Genomic DNA, 10,885 nt, shown 5'->3' with positions numbered 1-10,885 from the left:
GTTGGTTCCACTCTGTTACACTACATCCTCCTGCCAAGGGCCTTGGACTCACCAACCCCCGCTGTCCATGCTACTGCGACTTCCGCATGACCATGAGTCATTAAACTCCAAGGCACATCCAGCACAGCGCAGGACATGTCTTGAAAGTACATCTGATTCTAGGTTTTCATCTACATTTTTCCTTCCTTTCTCCCTTTTTTTGTTTTTCTTTTTCCTCAATTTCTTCCTGGGTTGTGAGAATCCCTCTCCTTTCAAATCTGGTCTTCTCCATGGTATTACATTCTAGTGTCTGAGTTGTTTTACTCAGAGAGGCTCTTTACCCTGCAACCTGTCAAGCTGCCATCTTCCCAAAAGGCTCTCACACCTATATTTTAGTAAATTATTTAGATGCATAAATTCTTAGATCCTGGAGAAATCAGATGAGAGGAAAAGAAAGAGAGAGGAGAGATTTCAGCATTCCAGTCCTCACTTAAGCTTTTGTAGGTTTTCTACTCTTTGCTTCAGTTATCTCATCTATAAGTGGAAAGGGTGAAATTTGCCACCGTCCAGGGCTGTTACAGGAAACCAGTGACATAAAGTCTTAAACATAGTGAGGACTCAACACATATGAGAGCATTGTTACACCATGGCTTCTCCATGCTAAAGGGAATAAAGCCAGAATATGTCCTGAAGAATCCAGGTCCTTTTAATACAGGGTAGATCCTAAATCTGGATTAAAGGAATGTTCATAAATCATTATGTTCATTTTCATCTCCTATCCTTGTGTTATTACCCACAAATGTGCACGACAAGTTCCTGCTGTGGCTTCTGCCTTCCCCCACAAGCATCTTGTGCACACCCCACTAATGGGTACAGAATGCACTAGTCGAGCATGAATGTTTGCATCACCCAATAAATATATATTAAGTATATTATTCAAAGGGTCTTTCACCAACCCTTGGGATGGTGAGACTCTCACCTCTGCTTAGTTTCCATTATAATTTTATGAAGTTGGATGTCTGTTTACCCTTAGGAAAGTGTTACTGATGTATTACTGAGAGTGAGCTGCATTTCCTGAAAAGATTTTCATATCACAAGTGCTCACAAATGACAGCTCTCAAACATGAGTATAATCAGTCACATGAGCAAGAGTGAGTCTTGTTTTAGACACATTAGCCACATGAAATTGAACCTTTTTTACTCCCTTCTGGTGATCAGGGCTGCCAGTAGCAAGCATATTCTACAGAAGTTGCTGTTTCCAGAATAGAATGAGAATTCTACCTCACTTTTCTCATTCATAGTAAAATTTACTTTGATGCTTTACCATTTTAAAGTTTTGTAAGAGAAAAAGGAAAAAAATCTAAATATACTTACTCTCTCTGGTTAATGCTTAGTATGTGTTCATCATCTCCCAAGACAACTTGAAGAAGAAAAAGTGAGGGATGTAAACAAAGCTTGCAGACTTCACCGGGCGGATACAGCACAGTGTCAATTTGATGAGTGATGTGAGGTATAAAATCAGTCCAAGCAGGGAGGCTGTTGAGGATGAAAATGTACTTAAAGGAAGTGAAAGGGGCACAAGGACTCACACCTTGTATGCCTGGACTGAATATCTCTGACACCTGTGTTACCCAGTCTGGGGTCTGCAGACTGCAGGGTCAGCAAACATGACACTAGAGAGCGACTTGTAAGTTTCTAAAAGTCTGAGATAATTGTACAAGACCACTCTGGGGAAGCATGAAGACTTTGTTTGGCTGAGAATTCACACATAAAAGCAGTGTATGTAAAGGAAATTGAATTATTATTTATTAATATTTGACAATAGCATTCTGAAGGACAAAAATTAAATTAAAAATGTGCTGGTGATGAAGAAAATTAGGACACAGAGACCATGTTTTGAACTTAATATTTGCCCTCTGAAATTCAGTCAATTATCATTTTTGATTCAGTCATCAGTTTCTGTCTTTTAAGATCCATCAGCTTCACAGCTATAGGTTTTGGCACTCAGATGACCCCATCATACCTGTTATGCTATCAAAACAGTGAGACAGGCTCCAGGTCACATCTTTAATAATTTGACACTTGTCTGTCACACCAGAGGACTCCTGAAGTTTTGTTTGAGATGGTTCTTCTCACTGAAGGTTAAAGGAGATGCAAAAAGAGAAGGAGATATTGAGAGAGAAACTATATGGCAGGGTATGAAGTAAAGGAGAGAGGAGAGATAAAGAATGGAAAGGATCAGTTTCCATCAACCTTGTTGTACCTAAGTCCAACTGTAATGATCCCTCAGCATTTGAGAAGGTACAGAATCCACTCTTCTAGATTTTGCCCTTTACCCTTGACCCAGGTCACACAAGAAACCTGAGTTCCTGCCAAAGTTTGAAACTGCCCATTTCTTTTTCCAAGAACCTCTCAGGTGGGCCTTACTGAGCTCCTGTGTAGTAGCTTCTAGGCACAAAGTGGCTGTCCACTCCCAGAAAGTGAGAAAGCCACTTAAGTGTGCTTTTAAGCCCTGAGATGAAAGGAGAAACCCAACTAGAGGGGAAAGGACTTGGTCTTGGGTGCTGTGGTTGCCACTGAGTTGTGGTCCTTGTTGGCTTCCTGTCCCATTCTGCCATGTGGACCAGTGCCCTCCTTCTCTGTGCTCCTGTCCTGATCCCAGGATTCTAAAGTTTACTGGCCTTGAAGTCATTTGGGATAGAGAGGACCTAGGGATCTACTAGTTTCAGTCTTACAATTTTCTGGCAAAGAAGCTGAGGTGAGAAATATGAAGGGTTTTCTTGACTTGGTGCAGCTAACTGCCAACTAAGCATGATGGCAATAAATGACAGGGAAGTAGGCATATACTTCCCTGCTCCCAAACACATTTATTTTATACACAGTTTTCTCCACTACCCATTGGGAATCCATGATGACCACAGTTTTAAGGCAGATACTTCCTATACATTATGGGGGAAAGCTACTAAGATTAAGAAAGATCATGACATGAAATTCAGGAATTCACAGGCCTGTGAGATGTCATGTGTCACAAGTGGTGATATCATACAATTGTTGAATTCTAGATCTGCCACTTTCTGGTTGGGTAAATTCACCTCTCCAAGCCTCAGGATTTTCATCTATAATATGAGATTAAAGGAAATTAAATGAGATAAAGATTGTAAAGCACTTAATAGAGTTTATAGAATATACATCACTCTATTAATGCTACATATAACATATATTCTGATTTGAAGATCTTTCTAACTTGTGCTGGATTTCCAATCCTTTGTATATTTTTATATATTTAAGGTCACTTGCACAATTATTGTTGTCTTCTTTGGAGGAAGTTTTGAGAGGGATGGATATGGCTCACTTGTCCTACCAGTAATGAGAAGCACAGAGCTGTCTCACACAAGGTCTCATTCTTGGTTTGACCTATTTACACCTACTTTACCTGTTGGGAGAAGGGAGTTTGTGAGGAGAACTTGTTATTGATTTAACTCATGTTGTTCAATTAATACTTATATGTTATCGTGGGAAAACACTAAAATGATTTCTTTCTTTTTTCTTTCTTTCTTTCTTTCTTTCTTCCTTTCTTTCTTTCTTTCTTTCTTCATATTTTAAAGAGGATAAAACCAAGGAAAATAAAAGCAATCTAATGATAAAGCAGTGTAAATGATACAGAACTAGAACAGCTACCATAATGCCTTTTGTTGTCTTCAAAATAGCTGCAAATATCCTCAGACATAGTAAAAATCAAACAGAAAACAACAGAAAAAAGAATAAAAACAAAACAATGAATGCAGGAAAGAACCTCAAAACAAGCCAATAGTAAATCCAAAATGACTACCATAATATATTTTACTATCTTTGAAATAGGTGTTCCTGCCATTGGACTTGATGTAATCAAACAAAATAAAAGAGAATAAATCTCAGCCTAACAAAACAATGAAAATGATACAATACTTCAAAACAAAACAATATGGAACCAACAATGGCTAAGACTCACACAAGGAGGTCCCTCCTAGATGCTACACTTCATACTGCCATTTTCTGAACACATAATCAGACCATTGGCCCTAGACCTGCAAGGGCAGCGGAATACCAGAGCACCACAGGCATCCAATTGCATTTCACCTCCATAGTTGTCTTCACAAACCTGTTTTTCTTTTAATTAGCTGGTTGTTTATGGGGGTGGGGGTGGGGTTTGGTAATTCTTTTTTGGCAGCCTGTCTGCGTGTTGGACAGGGTTGGGGTCTGGCTGTACCCATTCTGGTAGTGGCTTGAGCCTGGCATGGGTTCCCAGACAGGGTTGCTTCCTGATATGGCCTTGTTCTCTCCCCCAAAGTCTGTGACTGGTGGTGACTCATGGAAAGAGGTCTGGGTATGGCTCTAAAATGATTTCATCTTTAAAAGTGAATGGATTATCTTAGTGATACATTTTTAATTTTTTTTTATTTTGAAAAAAATAAAACCAAGCAAAATAAAACACAATAGAGTCAATCAAAACAAAATGATGAACACAATGCAAGACTTCAAAACCAGATTAAAAGAAGTCAATAATGGCTACCATAATGTCTCTCATTATCTTCAAAATAGCTGTCTATACCATCAAACATCATAAAATCAAACAAAACAGAACAGAATAAAACCAATCAAAATAAAACAATGAAAGCAATACAAGACTTCAAAATAATATATTAGTAAATCAATAATGGCTACCATAATGCTTCTTGTTATCTTCAAAGGAGCTACCTATGACATCAGACATGATAAAATCAAAGAAAACAAACTAGAATAAAATCAATCAAAGCAAAATATTGAAAGCAATACAGAGTTTTGAAACAAGATACTAGTAAATCCCAATGGTACCATAATATATTTTATTATCTTTGAAATAGCTATATATGCTATCACATATAATAAAATAAAATAAAACAAAACAATTAACAAAATGAAATGGAATAAAATCAAGCTAAACATATAAATGAAAACAATACAGGGAGACAATATGATATTGACCCATGTGACTTTGAACCATTTCACCCATGAGCATGATCCCAAATTATATCCATTTAACTACAAGAGCCTTGAGGTCTTGTTTCTTTATAGCTGAGTAGCTTTCCATTGTATAAAAATGACATAACTTTCTTATCTCTTCTGAAGTTGATGGGGAAGCTACTCCTGCTTTTTTTCTGGTTTGCTGGCACAAAAGGCATTGTTATTTCTCCTTTGACTGTCAGTCTATGAATTTTCTTTTGAGCTAAACATGTTTCTTGTGTAAAGTATATTGATGGATCCTGTCTCGTGATCCACTCTGCCTGTGTTTCTTTTTATTGTTGAACTGAGGTCATCTACATTAATAGTTATGGCCAACATTCACTGGCTCATCTCTGCCTTGCTATTTTCCTGCTGTTGACTGCCTATCTTTCCCCTCCATTCAGATGTCTGCCATGTTTGGTGATCTCCCTCTGCCACTGTTCCTGGAACTGTGGTAATTTTTATCTCTCTCTAGAGTGTCCTTCAATATTTTTTTGTAGGGTTCGTTTTGTGGTCATGAATTCCTTCAGTTGCTCTTTGTCATGGAAGTATCTTATTTCTCCATTAATTTTGAAAGATAGTTTTCAGAGTACATCAATATGGGTTGGAAGTTGTTTCCTTTCAGGACTTGAAATGCTTTACTCCAAACTCTTTTGACTTGATGCCTTGTGTTGAGAAGTCTGCTGTGATTTTGGTGGGTTTTCCTTTGTAGATGATCTGTTTCTTTTCTCTAATAGCTTTTAATATTTTGTTCTTGTGCTGAATTTTTGGGATCTTGATAATTATATGTCTGGGTGTACATTTACTTTGCTTATGGTTGTTTGGTTTTTTTATATGTCTTGCTTATCTCTGCATGTGATCTCCTTTTCTCATGCTTGGGAAGTTTTATGCTGTTACTGCAGTAAATAGACTTTTTATATTATTTGTTATGACCTCTGCTTTTTGATGACATCTATTATCTTAAATTATTTTTCTTTGAATTGTCTCACAGCCTTTGAATTGTTATTTCTTGGTTTGTTGTTATTTTTAAGGATCTTTACTTTTGCAATTGTTAGCTGTAAATCTGTCTTCAAGGTCATAAGGCCTACCTTCAGTCTTTTTCAAGTGGTTTTGCTGGCTTTCAGTGGAGTTTTTAGTTTCCAAATATATCTCTTTGAATCTGTTTTATACATTCTAAATCTTTCTTATATTGTTCATTCAAAGTTTCTTTCATTTTCCTATGTTGCTCTATTTTTTAAATCTATGTGTTCTTTAGAGGTGCTTAGCAATTCTTTTATTATATTTTTCATTTCTTTTTTTTTTTACCTGAGAGAGTATTTCGGTCCTAATTTCTTTCATTAGCCTCATGTTTCTTTACCTCAGTTGCTATCACTTCAGAAATTTCAGGTGTGCAACTCCCAATCTCTTCAATGTTTACAACTCCTGGGCTTGCTCTGCTTGGGTTGGAGAACAGAGTCTGCTTCTTCATCTTGACATATTCTTGGGTTCTTCCAGACAACTGAATAGTGGGACTCAATCATCTCATGTGTTGGCTACAATTTCTCTGAAGTCTGCCTGCTTGGTTCTCCTGGACAGTGCTGGCTACAGATATCTGACAGTGGCCACTGGGTGTGCTGGTGTGGGGCTGACTGCTGTTTTCCCAGCCTATGCTGGCTACCAGCAGTAGGAAACATTTTTGATGGCAGCTGGTGTGCATGTAGGGGCAGGGCTGGCCACTGCCTCCCAGACCTGAGCTCTGTGAGTAATAAATTTAATACCAAATGTCTAATGTATACAACATCATATTATTAGATACATACTGTATTAAAATTATTACCCTGGTTAAAACAAATGAACATGCTCATTTTCTCACATAGTTATCAGTTTGTTTGTGGCAAGAATAGTTAAATTTTTGTTTAACAAAATTCCTGTATATATTATAATATTACTATCTATAGTCCTCATGCACATGTGGAATTTTAGAGAGAATAAACAAATATAGGAAACAGCATCTCCACATAGTTGTGAAGAACAGGAAATGCATGAAGTCTGAGCAGAGTAGCCAACCAATTGAGGAAATTTTCTTTCAATTAATTCAAAGAATTTATATGCAGGATGTGATGTGCTGTAAGATTTGTGAGGGACTATCACCTATCCTTCAAGAGCCTAATGGGGCCCAGTATGCCCAAACGTTCTATCTGTAAAATGGGGATTATTTTTACCTGTGAGACTATGTAGGAAATGACAAGAAGATGAAGAAAGAACCCATGTGACATGGCTTCATGAAGCACAAAGTTCACACAAATGCTAATGCAGTATGTGTACAGTTCAGACCTAAACTTGGATGCAAAGAAATATCTCTTTAAAGTTTAAAAACAATGTGTTGGTGGACTCTGAGGCTCCTTGGGACTCCTAGGGTTGGCAGATCTCCTGTCCTCTGTTCAGACCCAGGGCCCTAGATCCACTGGCAATTTAGCCTTTAATCTTTCCCTCTTTCCACCTCCTCACCTCCTTACTTTCTCAGCCTGTCTCAATCTGATGGTGAAATGTCACTGACCACATTATTCAAAGGTGAATTCTCTGGCTTTTAGAAGTCAGTTTCCCACAATATCAGGAAACCCTATTGATGATTACTTGGACTCTAAGTACCAAATCCCATCATAAACCTTTATTGGATTCTAGAAGCAATGAATTAGATGAACAGACTCCTAAAGAATACTTTCAAGAAATTGTATCACCCTTGCCACCTCTCTTCATAATTCAAATTGTTCTCTTCTTTTTAAAAAAATTTTTCATCTTTATTAGTATCTATTTAGAATACATGATTACATTCATCTTTGAGAGTTGGTACATGTACATAACATTTCTTAGGTCTTTTGAGGATCTTTTCATTCCCTCTCCTTCCCCCATCCCTCCTTAAATTATAGCAAATAAAGCAGGGGGTATGACTAAAGCCTTACCCCCTAACTAGAACTATGTGCCTGAGAAAATGCTTAGCTGTCTAAGGTTGATCTTTGCAGAGGCCTCAACCAGAACGTTGGGAGGCTTCATTTCCTTCAAACAACGGCCCTCACTGTGTGTGCAGCCAACCTGCTCAGAAACAAGGAACAATCAGTGCTACCACCATGTATGCAGGATGTAGCACCAAAACATTTGATAGACAAGGTTGCTGGATACTGGAGACCTCAGCCAGCAGTCGTCTTTAAAGACAGAGTCCTGAGATACAGGAGACTTACAGCAGACTTCAATCACAGAAACAAATGGAGGTAAAAAGTTTTTAAAACTGGTTTATCAAATATTGGCTGATAGAATAATGAATTGACATGCTCTCCAGGATGACTACTGACATTCAGTCATTTTTGGTCCATACTGGTATGCTACTTTATGTCAATTAATCTTCTTGATCCATAGTCAGTGTGTAACTTAGAGTCCCAGTCATGGGCACATTACTGTGGAGTGAGTGCGACTGGCCAAATATGTCAGATATCTCAGAGTCTATATCCTTAGCAGTGGACAAGCTTCTTCTGCAACCTCTGGAAGGCATCTTTGATTTCCTTGTTCCTCAGGCTGTAAATCAAGGGATTCAACATGGGGATCACCACAGTGTAGAAGACTGATGCAAATCTGTCAATGCTGGAGGAGCCACCAGAGCTGAAAGTCAAATAGACAAAAATACTGGAAATATAGAAGAGGGAAACTGCTGTCAGGTGAGAAGCGCAGGTGTTGAATGCCTTGGATCTGCCTGTAGTTGATGGTATCTTCATGATGGACATGATTATATAGCCATAGGAAATCATGATAACTAGAGCATTTGCAATCCCAAAGATCATTGTTAATATAGCAGTCAGGACTTGAATGAAGAAAGTGTCAGTGCAGGATAGAGTTAGCAGCTGGGGCATGTCACAGAAGAAGTGTCTGATGACATTGGGGCCACAGAAGTGGAGCTGAACCAAACCACATATCTGAGACAAAGAACCTGTGAGTCCAGCCATGTAGGATCCCAGCACCATTTGAACATAGAGATTGGGTGACATGATTGAGGAATAGAGGAGTGGGTTACAAATGGCAGCATACCGGTCATATGCCATGGCCGTCATGAGACAAGATTCACTCAGCCCCATGGTAGAAAAGATAAAATACTGAAAAACACAACCCATGAGGGTGATAGTCTGCTGCTCCTGGAAGAAGTTGGAGAGCATTTTGGGCACTGTAGAGCTGACATAGCAGAGATCTATAAAGGACAGGTTACTGAGGAAGAAGTACATGGGTGTGTGCAGGTGGGAATCCAGGCTTATTAACCCGAGGAGGGACAGGTTCCAAGCCAGACCTGTAATGTAGATGAGCAGGAATGTAACAAAGAGCAGCGCTGTGATTCTGGGAAAATCTGAGAATCCCAGGAGGATGAACTGGGTGATCTCTGTAATATTTCCTTCTACAATCATTGCTTCAGTACTCCTGAAATCAGGAAGGAAACAAGAGAGAACACTCTTGACTCAGATGAAATCATATCATTATCTTTTTTTATGATTCATACCTCCAGTGCATACTGGGAAGAGAGATATAGGTCACAATCTTTCTGTGGAAAGTGTCCTCATTTCAAATTTTCAAGAACCTACTTTGTGCTATGGATTAGCAATTTATTAGGAAGTCTTGTTAGAATTATGAGTTAAATTGACTGGTGACTTTTATTTTATGCCATAGAAATGCTAAAGTTATTGAATTGAAGTATAGAATATTGATTGAACTTCAATGTTGCTTAAACAATTTCTGATAGTTCACTATATGACTTGTTTTACAACCATGAGTGTATAGATAAAATCTTTCCAAAATAAATCTGTAATAATCTCTATTCTGGTTTTTACTCTTAGTATAATTACAATTTTCTTCTTTTTCTCATAAAAAATTACCTATACCGTTTCATTTCATGAAACTTTCAACAACTATATTTCATACATCTTCTTCAAATAATGTGGGATATAATATAATTATAATATATAATATAATTTCTAATTCTGACTTATTTATTGATCAGAAACATATATATCTCTGATGTTATGCCACAAGTCTCCCTAGGGGAGCCTTCATATAATGCATGAGTATAGCTCCCTTTTAATTCCAAAGATTCTCTTAATTTTAAGGTGTGTTGGTTCTTGGCAAGAAGTATATTAACATAGTTTAGAGTTTATGCCCTGGAATTTTATTTCTTATACCTGCTTTCTCTAACAGCTAGTCTGTAGCTTTAAAAAACTAAACATGATTTACTTTTAATGCATGAAGGAAAATAAGAACTCTGAAACTCTTGACATACTGAGAGAATAATAAATGGAAATTCATGTAAATACTTAGTGCCTGATCGGGCATGTAGTAATTGTTCAGTAGATGTTAGTATCATTGATTTACTATTACAAATAAACATACACAACAGCTGTGGCTATGACTGGGAATGCCAGAATGGGTAAAGTTGTTCTGCCTAACCATATTCATGACAAATCATCAGCTCTATTGAGAGGCAGGCATCCTTACCTCTAGGCAGGTGTGGATTCACACTCAGTGTACATGCAGCATGACTTACCTAGGGCTAATAGGATAAACAGCTTTATCTTTAATTTGCTTGCTTTGGGGTAGACAGAGTTAAGGGGTAGCCAGTATCAAATTATAATGGGAAATGATATAGAGAAATAGTCAAATTAGTGAGTCAATTTCAAAATACTATAAGGATATCATTTTTCTTTTCTGTTTTTTTTCTTTTTTCATCTTTACTTTTTTCCCAGTAGACATCAGCCAGTTAGAGCTCACTGATGGGTTTACAGTAGATAACATCTATGGCTTTGCTTCATTCCACAATTGTCCTTCCTTGCAAGGAAATAATTGACCAATGATTACAATAAAACATTTCATAAAAATAATA

The 10,885-nt window shown here is 37.6% G+C and overlaps 1 protein-coding gene across 1 annotated transcript; it reads right to left on the bottom strand.

The window, feature by feature from the left end:
* Window positions 1-8,480: 8,480 nt before the first annotated feature.
* LOC100719943 (olfactory receptor 5AN1-like) lies at window positions 8,481-9,419 on the bottom strand. The gene has a single exon (XM_003464273.1). The coding sequence runs from the start codon at window positions 9,417-9,419 to the stop codon at window positions 8,481-8,483; it is 939 nt and encodes a 312-aa protein (XP_003464321.1).
* Between the last annotated feature and the right edge of the window lie 1,466 nt (window positions 9,420-10,885).

This window comes from Cavia porcellus, unplaced genomic scaffold (genome assembly GCF_034190915.1).
Source record: "Cavia porcellus strain 051 isolate PalLab524CR breed Dunkin Hartley unplaced genomic scaffold, mCavPor4.1 scaffold_17, whole genome shotgun sequence".
NCBI classification, from domain to species: Eukaryota; Metazoa; Chordata; class Mammalia; order Rodentia; family Caviidae; genus Cavia; species Cavia porcellus.
Note: the sequence above shows the minus strand (reverse complement) of the source record. Positions and strands in the feature narration are given on the sequence as shown.

Excerpts from the sequence above, each read along its gene's own strand:
- LOC100719943 (XM_003464273.1), bottom strand. The coding sequence starts at position 9,419 with ATGATTGTAGAAGGAAATATTACAGAGATCACCCAGTTCATCCTCCTG.